General features: G+C 35.1%; 1 protein-coding gene across 3 annotated transcripts in view; it reads left to right on the forward strand.

Moving 5' to 3' along the window:
- Positions 1-17,379, forward strand: part of FUT9 (fucosyltransferase 9) — a 94,605-nt gene that overhangs the window by 50,779 nt on the left and 26,447 nt on the right. Inside the window, exon 1 of one of the 3 annotated variants that reach the window (XM_079298794.1) lies at positions 7,021-7,089. The exons of the other annotated variants lie outside the window; for them this stretch is intronic. Coding sequence (XP_079154920.1) covers positions 7,036-7,089 — 54 coding nt within the window. The 5' untranslated portion in view covers positions 7,021-7,035. Of the gene's footprint in view, positions 1-7,020; positions 7,090-17,379 lie in introns of those variants that run through there. 3 annotated transcript variants of the gene reach the window in all.

The raw sequence follows: 17,379 nt of genomic DNA on the forward strand, positions 1-17,379 counted from the left end.
CACTCCCTAGAAAAAAAAAAAATCAGTTCTTTCTATACTGACTTAATATTAGTAAATTTTTATAGTTTTTTGTCAAATATCTTCATTAGTTGTGACATTTATGCACATTATCCTTAATTGCTTAATGGATTTTTGTTTGTTTTGATCCCAAAGTATATAGCTGGGAAACTCCTCAACTTTAAAAATATAGATATTTCCATTTGAATTCTTTAATTTGATAAAAAATTAATTTCAGTCTCAGAAAAGTGATGCCTTTTGTCATTTTACAGCCCAGGAGATTACTCTTCTGCTGTAATTATATATATATATGTATATAAAAACTCTACTGATAAAACGTATATACTCTTGTATTTGAATATAATTCCAGAATCACAGTTTTAGTGTGATTTCTGAAAATAGTTCGATATCTGGCTTTTTGTGTAACTTGCAAAGAATTCCACTCTTGTTCTTAGGATGAAACTAGGCAGTGCTCTGATTTGTGTATTTTTATGATTTCATATTCCAAGGGGATGCATTCCCCAATCAGAAATTTTTAACACCTTCCACAGCCAATTTAATTTGCACGTTTCTCATTACTTTAGGATAATCACAGTAGTTTCTTAATTATGCAGACAATGGTGAAAGCATGCAGCTGTTAATGGCGACAGTGTTTAAAAAGCGATCAATTCTAATATCAAAATACATTGAAAGGAATAATATAAATTTTCCAGTTCTGAAATAAGAAACACAAAGAAGGGAAATATAGGAGTAATGATAGAGCATGTGTATGTGTATATATATATATGTAATCTCTTTTGTTGTGATATTGCATTGCCTTTCTCCTCCTTGTCTTGAACATGGCCACCACAACAGCTGCTCTTTGCTGATGATGTTTAATTGCACAGCTCTTTCATCTATCACTCTTGGACTCTTGATATCTAAGGGACAGTGAGGACTGCCACCCTCCCAAACTGAACTTTTTCCATTCCTCTTTCAATGCATTGTGTGCTTCTGTCCCATGCTATTCTGTCTCATGAGCTCTTACAGTTTCCATGAGATCCTCTTTTAAGAGTAACAAATTTCAAGTAATGGATTGGAATAAAAAGGGAGACAAATGTGTAACAAGAAAGGAGAAGGAAGCAGGGAGTTAGAGAATAATTAGAGAAGAAATATTCACTTCAAGCATAGAGACAACTTGGAGAACTTCCAAAATGTAGAATGAGGAAGAAAGACAGAATGGAAGTATTTAGAAGGTAAAAGGAAAATTAATAGACAAAAAAGATAATTTTAAACTACATTTATTAGTAGTATGGAGACTCGTGACCCAGCACAACAAACATAAATGGAAACATGCATCCACTCAAAGTTAATACAGTTCATAAAAACTTTATAAGCTTTGTTATAATAATGTGTAATTATATAGATAGTGTGTACAGATTTTAAAAGTAAATTTTCCAGATATATCATAAGTGCCTTTAATTTCACAAATAATATTTTTTCAGCAGAGAATATAACCAGGAAAAAAATCAGTCTACTAGGTACAAAATTGATAACCTTGACAAAGGTCGTTATAGGATAAAATTGATGTCTTTCTGTTTGAAATAATTTTTGAATGGTAAATCAAGGAAAAAAAAGTTAACATTTATAGTTTCTTTAGTATGTAGTTTCTTTACATCCAAATCTTCATTTAAACTAGAAAAGACTACCTTGCATGGCTGGCTTTTTGGATTAAATAAATTAGACTTAAAACGGAGCCTAAGGATAGTGCTGCTGTGTTGACAGTCACTTGAGCATTATTAACTTGCTTTTAAAAATGTTTTGGTAGCATATCTAGAATTCTGTATTCCTTGATTAAATAATAAATTGAATAATGCAATTCATCTTGTTCTGGGATTCAATCCATTAAAAAGCTTTTGTGTTTTCTTTCTGCTAAGACTTTTTCTTTGGGGATTTTTATAGATTTTATAAATTATACAGGTAAACAAGAAGAGAGCTATAAGAGTTCCATATGCAGTTCATTTTCCCTTGATTGAGCACTGAATCATTATATTTTATTTGTTAGTGTTATAGGACATCAGTGAATGTACTCATCTGAAAGGATGAAAAAGGATGGAAAAATGTGAAAAATCAAACACTTAAGTCACTGCAACTGTGCACAGAAATTGGCTTACTCTTTCTTTTTTTTCCTGTAAGTAGGTGGTACTGAAGTATTTACGAAGTCTGTGACACATTTAAACAGATTTGGGCATTAAACCTAGTGCTCCAGTAAGTTTGTTAGCTACAGTCCTCTCTGATTACAGTTCAATGTAGTATTCTCATTTAAAGCCTTCAATAGATTGTGGTTTCCTAGACCATGCAAGATCACCCAACTGAGCTGGCAGTGCCATTCAGTAAGAATCTGAGAATAATTCAGACAGGAGTGGACCTTGCAGCATTTCTAGTCCAATGTCCTGCTCAAAGTGGTCTCAGATGTGAGGTCAGACCAGGTGCTCAGGTTTGTCCAGCTGAGTCTTGTAATCCTCCAAGGACAGAGACTACTTGATATCTCTGAGCAGCTTGACTGTCTTCAGAATAAAAAATTTTCCCCATTTTTTAGAGTTTATGTCCATCATGTCTTGTTCTCTCTCCATGTACCCCTAGAGAGGATCATGGCTTATTTTTCTTAGGGACCACCTTGTAGGTTTGAAGAGCTGATAAGTGTCCCCAAAGCCACCTCTTCTCCAGGCTCTAAGTCCCTCAGCTCCTCCTCACAGGTCATGCTCCAGCCCCACGAGCATCTTGGTGGTTCTTCACTGAACTGACCCAGTTTATCAGTCTTGTACTGGGGGAGAGGTACCTTGCCACAGGGTCTAGGTGTGATCTGGGCTCTGAACAGTGGTTGTTAATAAATTCTCTTGATCTATTGGCTGGATCCCCAGATGCTGCTGGCCTTTCCTGCCAGGGCACAGTAATTGCTCACATTCAGTTTCCAGTCTGCCAAGATCTTCAGTTCCTTTACAGACCAGTTCCCCAGTCATCACAAGGTGCAAGACTTGGCATTTGTTGGTGAAATTTGCAGTCTTTCTTCTGTGCCATTCCTCCAGCCTGCTTAAATCACTCTGAATCACAGCCCTGGCCATTAGCCCCTACCTACTTACTTGGTCACCAAGGCAAAAAAATTTCTTACCAAAAACACTGGCCACCAAGAAACATCTTAGTTAACTAAAGACAAAAGCTTATGTGAGATGGTCATTCACAAGTCAACCTAACAGGAAGTTCATGAAAGCTAAGCCATTCTTAGTCCAAACTAACCCATTTTTTACTGAAATGGTCATTTTTTGGTGGACATTTCTTTGCATTTTCTTTTCTTCTGAATAGGGCTTCTTTAGAAGAACACATGGTCTAAACCACCTTTGTTGAAAGCAGTACCAAGCTTGTTCAAATCTTCAAATAATACCTTTTTCATTCTTTCTTGATATCAAAAATACCACTCATTGGTTTTTAAGTGCCAGAAATCCTAGGGCAAGGATTGTCTTCAACAGACAGATCCATTCATTGACATGTTCTTTTTTCCTTCATTGGAGTATATAGGGATTTTCTTCTCATAAAAAAAAAAAAAAAAAAAAAAAAAAAAAAAAAAAAAAAAAAAAAAAAAAAAAAAAAAAAAAGAGAGAAAAAAGTAAACACATCCCTTCTGGCTTTCTTCCCTTCCAGATGTACCATTCAAACAATTCATATGGTAAACTAAGGAGTGCCCTTTTGGAAGCTGGTATTAAAACTTTTTCATCAAACCACACGCCAAGTAATTTCTTCAGTATTTCATTTTATATTCATATATCAAGATTAATATATTTCATTTCAGGTCAACAAAAGAGTTTCTTTCCAATTGGATGGCAGTGTGTCTGTGGTCAGTAGGGTGAGAGGTCAGTCACCTGTCCTCACACAATGGCAGATCAGTCAGTCACAGCTCAGAGTGAGCAAGGTTCAACACTTTCCACAGCCCCATGCACTGAATTTAGACTGAATTAATATCCTGCCCCATAAGCTGCTTAGCACCATAAACACACGTGATCTTTACATTTTCCTTGCCCAGTGTCAAAGAGATAGCCATGGAAAAAGAGAAAAGGATACAGCCTGAGGACAGTCACTATAGGAGTCAGCATGGCCAATTCTTTCTCCCAGCTCGTTTAACATGAACATGCTACTGAAATAAAAATCTAGCAGTGTTCTCTATCATCTGTATTCAATTTGCCTTTTCTATTACCATTGCTTTCAAATTTTAGTCAGCCTACTGAGCTCTTTTACCAGATCATCTTGGAATCAGATCACTGGGCTACCAATCCCCAAACGCCCTATTATTCCAGCAACATTTCCCTGCATGACTATAAAGCATGCCCATATTCATTGTCATCTTTCATCCTCAGTCACTGATTACCTACAGATTTCTTTTAGCTTTTTGAACTCTCTCATAAATCAATGCCTTCAGGACTCTATCACTTTGTTTCCATTTATTTCATGGCCTTAGTCTGTTTTCATCAGTATCCTCTGAAGCCTTCCTGTCCAGGACTGTGTCCTCCCACAACTGCTACTAAGAGACATTGTAATATTTATTTTTTTTTTTTTCCATCTGATGATGCCTTTACATAAACAGTCCATGTTATTTTACTTTAGTTCAGTTTATTTGTGACTACCATAGTCTGAGAAAACTCTAAACAAATACTGAACTGGAACATATTTCTTTAGTTCTCTGGTAACCCTGGCAGCTTCTATTCTCTTCACTATGGATCTCAGCCTTGTAATTTTCTTTTCAAAGTAAACACTTTATATTTGCTTTATTTGTTTGTTGACTGGTCAAACATGTTAATAGCAGCTCAGGCGAACATTGCAACAGTAAGCAAAGTTACAGAGATCAAGAGCTGAGATAGCAGAGTTGATTTTGCCTTGAACAGTCTAACCTGAATTTTGCAGTAGCTCTATATCAGATTCTAGAGAACCTAGATAAACATCTAATGCTAAGCCAAATACTCAAACAAACCGAAAAAGAAACCTGAGACTTTTTTTTGCATTCAGGTTTGGGTGAGTGGATGGAATTTTCCTTTTTTTTTTTTTTTTTAATTTAATATATTTACAATTAATGTTTTATAAAATAAAACTAAAAAAATTAAATAAAAGTTAAATTGAAAAAAATTCAAGGTTGTTTATCATCTTTAGATGATCCAGCTTCATTTAAGTTTTCTCTGTGATCAAAAAAGGTCAAGGTTTCGAATAGAAATCGGAACAGATAGTTTCTGTTTTGTTCAAAGCACCTTTCCTCTTAATAAGAATCTTCTCGTCACAGCAATATTTTTCTAAATCTACTTGCATTTTATTCTACAAGACATCGTATAGGAAAATCTGAGACTGTTCCTGCTGCAGCTTTGAGCAGATGACAGAAAGTTTTCCTCATTAGTCCATAGTGACTACAGGACATTCTTAGGCACTCAAATGAATACAGTAAAGATGACTTTTATGCAGTGCCTCACAAAAGGAAAAAAAAAAAATGCCATGTGTTAACTTCTCAATTCTTCTACCAAACATAATGATTTTACAATAATTTCTTCCTAGTTTAAAGTGTCATCCTTGTACTCCTCCTTTAGAGCTGTTTGCTGCTATCCATTTTACATACGCCATTGATACCTTTACATCTTTGCCACAAGCTCCACACCTCCCAGTCACCTGAGTTCCTCTCAGCCAGGACAGCTTCTCATAAAGCCACAAGGAATCTCTATGCAGTAGATGATGAGTTCAACATCATATTTAATGCTTTTAAGTGTTTGAAATCACAGCCTTAATATTCCTCTATTTTTTTATGCATCAAATTGTTAAATTTAAGCAAATTTTTTTTAAAAATCAAATAACCTTTAGATCTGTTTCCTTATGTTTGGTGCTCAATTTTTATCTTCTCCTTTGTGTTTCCTCATTGCTTCATGTTTTATAGCATGTCAGATACCATAATGGTTATATGCCTCATACCTGACTATTTCTATGCTCAAATTTGCTGGAATGTTTACTGGAAACTTTCCAAAATCACAAGAGCAACAAATAATCTTCATAAAATAGAACAGATGGCAGCCACCTTTGTCCTCATTATGGCATTGCTGCTTTAGAAATGTACAGGTGCAGATGCTAAGAAAAAGATGGATCTTTGTTCACTGAGACCAATATCTGCAGCTTGTTTCATACCGTGTTAAATTTATGGTAAATATGTCATCTTTTTATGACTCACTAGATTGGCTTTATATGTGCAATTGCCTGTGGGCCTTTGTTTTCCTATTTCATTTTAATCAGAAAGTTGTAGGCTCAAATGTAATCTCAGAATTGTAGAAGTCAAAAAATCCCATCCTATTCATGCTGTTCTTTGCTGATGAACTCATACCGAGTTCATGTTCATCAGGCTGGGGCTAAGCTGTGAGAACTGAGCAAGAGTTGAGGTCTCAGCTTCCTCAATGCAGGATAGATAGATTGGCAGAACTGAAAAAGAAATGGGAGATTAAATGTTTCCTAGGATCTAGTTTCCACAGGTATTTTTAGGAGTACATTTTTTACTTCAGAAAAGTTTCAACAAACAGTCTCTTTTCTATGAGAAACTAGTGTAGCTGAGTAAAAGCATATAAGAATCCCTCCAAAGCTGCTATTGGTCTGTTTTTAAACTACAATGTTCAAATACTATTCTACTGTAGACTAACTTGGAAATCCAATTAAGTCTCTTTCCTTTACCTGCAGATTGAAGATATAGATACTGTAGGTAAACTTACCTGGGAGGAAGATAAATAATTACATGCTATGGTAAAGAGCAGAGGAGTTTCCTCAGAGGCATGAAAAAATACAGAATAACATGATGATGTCAAATCAATGCTTCCTGAAAGCAAAGTAGGAAAAGTTACTCATATAATTTAGGTACAATGAATTCACATTATTTGGAAAGTTGTGCAATACTTGAATTTAGTTCAGACTATTCTTTTGTTTATTTGAACCACACTTCCTACAAATGTTAATTCACATAAGCCAATTCTCCACCCACAGAAAATGGATTGAAGAATGTTACTTGGGTTGGAAAGCCAAAACACAGAGCTGGGGAGTGTCAGAGTCAAGGTTTGTCACTATCAGTCTACCCTCATGTGAATGTGTGTGTCATACTTTAATTGCACAATCCCATACTGGTTTTCCCAAAGCACCTTGCCTCACTGATCACAAAAGTTTGAAAATTCCCAATGAATGGCAAAAATAAAGGCTCAGCTGTTCAAAAGACACTGCTATAATAAGGATGAAGACTTTTTTGGCCAATAGAACAAACCCGATAAAAAAGGAAGTTATTTTCACTTTATAGAGGTGAAGCAAGTGAACATATAGGGTTGGCATCAAAATGTCTAAATACTGGTAAATTTTTGACATGGAAGTCCATTGGAAGTATTCAGTTTTCTTACAGAATGTTTAGAATATTTAAATATTTTAATGCAAACAAACTTTAAAAGGATCAAGCTCTTTGACTTCTACTTACATTAATTGCAGCTGCCCAGCTGAATTCTTCAGCAGCAGCTCAAGTTTTCCTCCACACTGCATTTTATAAAAGAGATTATAATGCACAGGATGAAACAAATTATAAGACAGCCCAGTTCCACAGATAAATTATAAAGTAAGCAAATATCTTTAGTTGTATTTAATTGCTAGTCAGTTGAACTACTGGGGAAAAAAAGTAATGCTAATTTCAGTACCAGGAAGATAGCAACAGAAGAATAAGAATATTGTGGATGATCAGGTAGTTTCAGCATGTGGAGCATAGCTGAAAAATCATTAGAGACACAAAACCATACTGCTCCCACTCAGCCTCAGTCTGCAGTTTTTCTCTGATTATATTTTGCCTTTCCTTATGGTTATTCACCATCTGGAAGAGTCCTTAGCGGGCCAAAACCAGGAGACAAGACCTGAGGAAGGATATAAAGTACTTAGCTCACATACTCCAGAAGAAATATTAAATCAAAAGCAATCAGTACCATTACTCAGGATTTTTCACCATGTTCTGAAGAAAAAAGTAAGAAGTAAAGCAGTGGCCTAAAAGTCAACTTCCAATTGCTAAAGCCCATGTTATTTATGATAGCCAGAGTAAAAAGCACAAAGACCATCTCTCTTGTGCATAATGTTTTCTAGGTAAATAATCAAGTTGAAGGCAGATGGGAATAAACAAAGACAAGATTAATTCACCTACTATTGTTATAGTCATTCCATAATCTGGTGATTTCTAAGATATTAGATGCTATGTCATCCAATAAAGCTCACTTCTATCTATAGCTAATCAGCAGCTTAACTTCCACCACAGACATGCCTGGTCAAATTGATTCATGAGTGCTTGACATAAAATCTCACTACTTTGCCTTCTGTCCACAAAGCAAAACTTCCAAGTCAGAAAATCAGTTTTAAAGACATTTATGTTACTTTTCCACCTAGCAAACCAGTATGGTATGAAAGCACAAAGTAGATCTAAATGAAAGGAAGGGAAATCTGCAGAGGTAAAACAGTCATGTGGTGAGAGTCGTGCAAATAATTTGAAATATAAATCACATAAGTCTCATTGAGTTGCCTGCACTTTTAAACTCTGTCAGAGAAACACAGAAACTTTTCCCCTGCATGTCTTACTTTCCCATTACTTATTTAGTGTCCAGTTATGTCCAGCCTATTTCAGGCTTTGACAAATAGCTATTTTATGCTTTAAATTGAAATATCTGCGTAATCTTTTTTGTGCAATTCATAGGCACCTAATCTGCAAGAAAAACAAAAATTATTTTTGCCTTTCCAGTCTCATTCTAATATTTCTTGTGTGTGTGTGCTTAAATAAGTCTCTGTTTTTATGAATTTTTACCTGACCTGTTGGTTTGACTTTATTTTTCCTGAAAAAGGTTTTACTTACTCTATTTATTCTATGGGGGTTTTTTTGTCAAAAGCATAGCTAGCTTCAATTTTATTTTGATAAATTGCTACATAAGTATAGGTTTGAACTACACATAGAATTACAGAAGGTAGGATGAAGAACAGATCACTTAACAAAAGCAATTACAGAAACAGATTATTAAAACAGAAAATAAATTTGACCTAGGTATGTCATTTTTTTCTGAAGCTTGGCATTTGAAGCAGCTAAGCTTTGATCCTGCAAAGGCATGCTCATAGGCTTGGTTTAACTCACTAAAATCAAGGGGGCTCTTAGCAATGCAAAAGAGTTCATCCATCTTTCTAGCACTAAAGCATAGATGTGCCAATAATCAAAAGTATGCATGAAAGCTCAGGGTCTCATTGTTTAACAGTTTTTAGAGAAAGCGATAATAATTATGTTAGTCTGAACTCCATATTTATCTTGACTTATATTTGCTAAAGATAAAAAAAAGACTCAGTCTGAACAAAAAAAATAAAAGAATATGGTACTGAAGAGAAGGACTATGATACTAAAGAGACAATCACCTTCATGATGTGCTTCCACAAAAGAATTGCTCACCATAATATGGCTTTCGATTTTTTTCTTTTCTTCAACCATTATCATTACAAAGAAATTAATGCAAAACTAATTTAAATCAGGCAAACCATTTTCTCTTACAAGCTTTGGATCACTAAGAAAAAAATTAACAGATGCACTTCCAAGAAAATAAGTCTTTTAAATTGTTAAGAACTTTGGTGAAAATGGGGCAATGGTTGTCACAGGGTTGATTCTGGCCATGCTTAGTCTCTGCAGTGATTTTTTTCCATCTGATCAACTTTCAGTAGCTTAAAGGTAGCTGATGGTTTAGTAGATAATACAAAAGATTTTTCTCACTCAAGTCTGCAGGAAAATACACACTGATAGTAATGAAATTAGGCTTTGTTTTGGTTTTTAACTTTCTCTTAACTTCCGGCCCAAGTGTAAAGGGATAATCTTGGTTTATGAAAATAATGAGACTCGAGTGGTGTGACTTCAGAGAGGTCCCAACCAGCATTTCATGCATCTACTGAACACTTTAGATGATTAATTTGCATTTTAACAGTATACCATGAATACTGGAGACCTTAAAGTTATGGATTATCTATAAACCAACAGATTATCTATAAACTAGCTAAATATAAACTGAGATTAACTATAAACAACAGAAGAGATTATTATAACAAACTAACTACATTTTTTAAAAGTGTATTTCATAATTTTATTTTAAACCAAGCATTCTGTCTCAGAAAGAGTTGGTAGACACAGAGAAGTGCTGTTCTTTGTTGGAACTGCAAACCTGAATCGTAGGAATGTTTACTTATTTTTCTTGTAACTGATGTCTTAATTATTTTGCATTATTTAAAAGTGAGTCAATGATTTAAAAAAAAATATTTTAACTTAAATGTAAAGTTATTTATATATTTATTGATTTCTTTTGCTATTTCTTTTCCCATCCTCTGTCACCAGATGAAAATGAAATACAAATGTGGTTCTTTGCCCAAAAGATTGGGCAAAGAATCATTTGGTGTGGTGTTTGGTTTTTGTTTTAATTTTGTTTGTTTGTTTTAATTGTGGAAAATCTCCCTTATCCATTCCATTCCTTTATTTGAATTTGGATTCTTCTATAAGGCAATAGTGCCTTCTTTGGTACTAAAGTAGTATCAGTAGGAAGCTGAACAGATTCTTATTCAGCTTTCATAGTGGCTGGATATTTTAATTCCTGTGCAGAGGAAAAAAAACATTTTTGCAATGCAACTATTTTGATTAGATAAATGTTAAATTCTACATTAGCTGTAACACTCTTTTGGTGGCATAAATCACTCCTGTGTGAAGGACACACCAACAAAAGGACAAAAATGAGCTGGTTAGAACTGGCCATTTGCAACATTAAGGACATTTCACTTCAGAGAAAAATTCTATACAAATGGATTAAAATATTTTATAATTCTCTGGAAAGGAAGTCTTCTGCACATAAAATCTATGCTACATCACTTAATCTTCTTAAGTGGATGAGGGGGAAATGCAGCAAAAAGTCACTTATCTTGTGCTAGTTCTAATATTGCCAACTCATGTGTGTCAGTTTTAGGAATAACAACTGGAAAGAGCAAGCAGGGAATAGCTCCAAGGTATATAGTTTGCCCTAATACATACTGATGGAAATTCTAGGGCCAGCACAGGTCAGGCTTGTACTATCTAGCACTGCAGAAATACAGCAAAAATATAAAGTTGCTATATATTCCCAAGACAAGAGTTCTCATATTGTAAAATATTTTACCCTAAATCTCAGCTTGTGTTCCTTCTTTGTGTATTTTTTCCCTCTAAGGACCTGTAGCCTTGGACACTTGCCAGCCTGCTAGTAAAAAAAACTGATCATGCAATCTTTATTCAAACAAAACCGTTGTTGATTTTTATTAAGCCTGTTCTGCTCTCTCATATTTACCTACACATAGCTACTCTGTCTCCAAAGGACACAGGATACAGACATAAATGCTAGGGAAAATATAAATCTTGATTTGGGAATTGATCATGAACTTTTCAATCAAGCAGAACTTCCAGAAGAAAATAACTTTTTTTTTTTTTTTTTTTTTTTTTTTATTTATTGGCCAGGCTACTGTGCTATTATCCCACATTACAGCTGTCCATATTCACTTTTTTTAGATTGAGGCACCAAAAATTTTGTACGCATATGTAGGTATGATGAATCATGTGCATGTGTCTTAGTCTTGCCTTTTTCAAACCAAAAATGGGACACTTGAATCCAAATTGCTTCAGTACAATATTCTCTAAATAACTACCCAGAGATGATCATTATCTTAAAATTATTCCTGTGTAATGCTTTTGCATGTGCTTAATTCTTTACACATGAGTAACAGCTCAGTAGAATTATCAAAACACATTAATGTAAATTACTTTTATAGCTCCTCTAGAAAGTTAGTACAATAAGGGGTACCAACATCCTTAGAATATTTTGAATTTTGGAGAAAGAGTAATTCTAGTTCAATGCAAAATGTTTTGCTTATATTGCAAATTATATTAAAATCTGGTTTGAGTCTTGATATAGGTCAATTAATAAACTACTAACTGCCATTTTTGTGAGTGGAATAGATTTATATCATAGCTAGTTTGATAAGAGCATAAGAAATAGTTCAAGAAAAATTATATTGTCAACTAAGAAATAGCAAAAAATCACTTCTAGGAAAAAAAAGCATCACCAAGATCAGATTAAATTGGGACAATGAAAAAGACACAGAAAACTGACAAAAAAAGTCAAATTAAGATAACTAATGGATAACAAACACAAAAAAACCCCAAATCTGAGATACAGTGAATGCCATTTCATCTCCAAAGATAAAGGAAGTTATCTGATGTTTTAAAAGTAACAGAGAAGAACTTGTGGTGGAAAGAGCTTTCTCAACTCTTTTGATGAACAAAGTGGATGGGCTGTCAATCAACTTAACGATGCAGGAAGAGAAACTACTTGAGGCTGAAGCAGCAGATTTTTGTTATAAAAAGACTAGACATTCACTTCAATAATTTTTTTAATTAGATAATTCTATATATGACCTGAATATACAGCCAGCAAAAGGAGATAAAATGTTAAATAGTTGTGAAACATTTTAGCTCTTAGTAAAGACAATTATGTAGTTCTTTGTAACAGAACAACTGTAAATCTTTATCTATTTTCCAGTTCTATTTAGATACTTACTGGTGGTTTTGTGCATATATGAACTCAGAAAGAAATTATCAACAAGCATCACTATAATGCAGGAAGTCTCTGAGGTCTTAAGAGACTAGTTCCATTCTAGAAAGTGATGCTGCCTGATTCCCATGAGAACAACTTACCTAGTGCATGCATCCACGACAAACAGGCTTTCTCAGATGAAGCTAGAGAAAGTTTTAAAAGATTTGTGAGGTTTTCAAAGTTCTTTCCCAAAGAGAAGAGAGCTTTCCCATCAGATCAGAAGCAGCTAATTTGTAATTTGGAACCAAAGTAGCCATGCTGTTTGTGTATATGAGTTGGCAGATAAGGGAGACAAGTTTCTACTAACCCAGACAGGAACCCTAGATATAGCTTGCTTCGTGTCCATGACCATACAAATACATTTTTGTGTTCAATGCTAAGGTCATGAGTAATTCTGCTTAGTTTAAGTGAACATTCAGGAGGTTCAAATGGAAAAAAATAATAATTTCTGAGTCTAAATTCAAGCTTCATAGGTGAATATTCTGTTTTGAAAATGAGTGTTTTAAGGCAACAATACCTATTCTGGCTTTATGCCTCCTCCACACAGGAAGAATTCACTTCTTATCTTTTCAATTAACTCCAGGTCAAACATTATATTTAATGAGTATCTACAGTTGAGCATGTTGGCAGGATTCCTCTAGAACACTCTTCCTTAGGTGAATGTTGTAACAGCAAAGCTCTACACTGGTGAGATGTGGAAAACACACAAGCCTTTCATCCTCCATTTCTTTCATATTCTTGGCTGACAAAATGCAACAGGGGAAAAAAATACAAGTTGTTTCACCAACATCTTTCCACAATGATTTTGTTGGTTTATCAGCTAGGTCTCTCTGAAAACACTTCCTCATACTCGGATTTGATGCTCTCAAAGGTCTTTTCCAACCTTACTAATTCTGAGTGCTGTACTCTACAGTCATGTATCCTTCACATGCTAGGAAGGAAAGGTCACTTAACTCCTTATTTGGTGGCCAAAGTCAGGGGCTGTGCTTCAGGACCATATTCCAGTTTAAGAGACATGACACCTGTCATCTGAAAATGCCTACTTGTAAGCAAAATGCAATTGTAGAGTGCCCCTGCTCCGGACTGATTTAAGCACCAAATTGTTTCAGCTGCTAAGTGTAAATCCCTCTAGTACACATCTAGATGTCCAATTCATTCAAGGGATTTTGTATTGCAAACCCATCTCCAAATTCTCCCCTTCTCAGTAGCACAGTGCACTCCTCAGCACAAATATTACACTTGCCTCCAAGTGTGGAAGTTCAAGGCATTGCAGTATTAAACTGTATCTGCCTGAACCCTTTTCTAGTTCTTGAGAAAAGTGACTCTGAGCACTGTATTCTTCCATTCTCCAATTTCCTTTCACTAGAAGATTTGCCACAAGATTTGGATTATAAGGCAGAAAAGCCAAGAAAAGTGTCCACTCTGCTGCCTGGATGAATGAATAGAAGATGCATATGATTTCAGAGCAGAGGAAATTACCCCTAACACTGTGCAGGGTGTATTTCAAAGAGTGTTTAAGATGATTTTACCTTGGAGATTTATGTTAAAATTGAAGTGAGTGGGTGCAGGATGGAAAGACAATTTGTGAATGTTATCCAGGATGGAATCTTTCAGCTGGGGAAAGAATTGTAGTATGCCAGGGCAATCTTAGGGCTATTTTACACTCATATATCATACTTGTAATTTGATGGGAAAAAAGATGATGAAAAATGGGTAAGAAAATTATTTAACTGAGGAGCAATGCAATTATTGAGACATAATTCAGACAAACAGCATCCCTGTTATTGCCTTTTGGCTTCTACTTGTGGTGTATAACTGCATTTTATAAACCTCCCTCCTCACCTGTGTTTCAAGAGGACATATCCTGTAGAAAAGGTCTCTTCTTTAAAGGGATTAAGGGGACAGAACTTTCATTGTGGTAGTCACACTGCAAAAGGAGAAAGAGAAGACAATGTTGGCCTCTGTGGAGGCCAAGACAGCATCCACTCGAGTTCTGCATCTCAGAGGTTAAGTGCAGAATTAGTTGTCCACTCAAAAAGATAATAAATAATGCAATTAGATTTATTTAAAGAGTCCAGATTATTCATTCAGAGTATTCAGCAAGCACCAAGCAAACAGAAATCAGCCTGGACAGACTGAATACCATGCAGGAAAATATTTGATATATAGAAAAATTGTAAAGTACACTGAAAAGAAAGGGAATCAGCCATAATAACATTGACTTAGTGTGTGGACATAGGAATACTCTGCATTTTTCTTACCTAGATGTTCCATCCCTTCTCACCATTAGACTGGATTGCCATGAAGTAATACTTGGAGATTGTTCAGATAATTCAAACATTAAAAAAACAGTGATGCCTTAACTTGCAAGAGAAAATTTTCAGTTCCTCCTTTTCCATTGCCTTTATTGCCATAAGGCCATGTGGTTCCTTCAGATGAGCTTACACTGTGTTTTCTTTTATTGCTGCTAAAGCCCTCATCTGCTTTTTTTACGTTTTTAACCAGGCTCTTTGCCATCACTTACGGTATCTTGGCTCAGGCAAAATATTTCTTGCGAAGAGTTTTCCACCTGCAAGGGAATGTTCATAATGCGAACACAATGAAATTTTTGTTTTGATGAAACCCTCCAAGAACTTGACAAATGATATGTCATTACTGTAGTATTTTAGAAACTACAATTGTTACATCAACCTTTTAAACTACATCTTTAGAAAGAACCAGGTTCTGTGGTCATATAGTTTGTAACATATTTAAAAATTTTGAGCTACCTGATGGCCCAATTCAACTCAGTTTGAGACAGGTTCTGTCCATCATCTATTAAGCAAGACATCACTCCTAACACAAAAGTGCAAGTCAAATTCCAATTCCACTGAATAATAAATGCATTGTATACAAAAAAAAGTTCTTCAGGTTTTCAGTTTGAGCAAAAGAGACAATTTTTCTTATGATATATATCATAATTTAGAGCCATCAAGAAGTAACAACTTTCATTTGCAGTCTTAACTTTATTATTTTCCACGCATTTTATAGTACAGCTACCATTTATATGTATTTAAGTATTTCTCAAATAATGTAACACATCCTATCTTTTTTATTTGTAATAGCTAACATTTAAAAAGTCTTTAAAACAACAGCAAAGAAATCTTAAGGCTGAAAACCCAGTTTTGCAGATGCTAGAACCTTACATCTAGTTATTCTATTTATGATCTCTAAGAGCATTGAGCTTACTCATTCAGTCCCCAAGCTCACATTTGCAGGAGGAAATTCAAAAACAGCTGAACAAATGCATATGTTAAGCAACCTGACCTTGACTCTGTACTCTGTACATCATGTTAGGGATGTCTTTGTAAAGGGAAGTTTCACCTGAGTTAATGAGTACAATTCCTAGACAAGATCAGACTGAGAGCTCGGGACAATGCAGGTGACTCAGAGCTAATGTGATATCAGATGGAGCAAGAAAAAAGAACAAAGGCACACATTCACTTTTGATTTCCCTGAGGGGGTAAACAGAAACACTGGGAAAAAAAAGTCTATTGGAAGAGAGGGAGTGGGGAAAAATGCCTTTGGTAAGTATAGGGAGTTAAGAGGTTTTTTGCTGCAATTCATTTTCAATATTCTGTGTAAAAAACTGCTCAGAGCATCCAGGAGAGTCACTCGCTGGGAAATCTCACTGTAGCAAGTAGCTGCCAATTCCATTTTAAATTAGTGTGTGCTCCTGAAGTACAACTTTGGCCTTTTAAGAGCACATCTAAGGAATGCTTTAAGCCAAGTGCTCTTCAGCTGCTTGAAGGTAAGGCTGTGCAGCATGGGGCTGATCCCCTGGAGCTGTGCTCCAGCACCTGCAGTGTGTTTGGCACAGCCCCAGCTGTATCCTTAGCACACCACAGAGTTTTAAGGCAAGCTACAGCACTCAGCTGAAATCTTCACCCTACACACCAGCAAGCTGGCAATATTCAAAAAGCTTTGACCCATCTTTGAAGGAGAATTTGGCATACTCCAGAGAAAACCAGAGGCTAATCAAGAGACATTTTACTGAGAAAGTTGATAAGAGTGACTTTTTGTGTATTAACCAGATAAAAATCAATTTTTTTCACATTTTTTACCTTTAAAAAGCAAGAAACTCTTCTATTTATGTCTGAAAATACCCAAACTACAACTGAAATATTTAATGGATTTGAAATAGAAAGGAGAAGGGGAAAAAGGCTATGAGTACAAAATGAGAAGCCTCATGTTTTGTATGTTTGGTTGTTTACCCTGAAGGTCAGACTGGAGAGGTGTGACAAACACATGGGAAAGTTGGACAAAAGGAATTAAAAAAAAGAATAAACATACTGCACCTTTTTTATATTCTAATTGCATTTCTTCCTCCTGCTTCTTCAAATCACATCTGACACTTATATAGTTAGATTAATCTAATAGATTTAAAATGTATTCCAGGGTTGCAAATGTATTTGGCACATTAAAAATGTAATCATATTGGTCAAAAACATCTGCATCTTGTCCTTCTAAGGGCATTCAAATTTTTTTTACCAGTAAGCCATAAATAGGGAGGGTGTTTAGTTGGCACTCTTACTTTGTTCTAAACATTATTTAACATACTTGCTACACAGTTTATATCTGTCATTTAAACTTGTCATGCCCCATGTGGCTGGGATACCCATAGCGTTCAATAATATGAAATTGTACTTTTTGCATCCCT

Source organism: Erithacus rubecula, assembly GCF_903797595.1.
Source record: "Erithacus rubecula genome assembly, chromosome: 2".
Classification (NCBI taxonomy): domain Eukaryota; kingdom Metazoa; phylum Chordata; class Aves; order Passeriformes; family Muscicapidae; genus Erithacus; species Erithacus rubecula.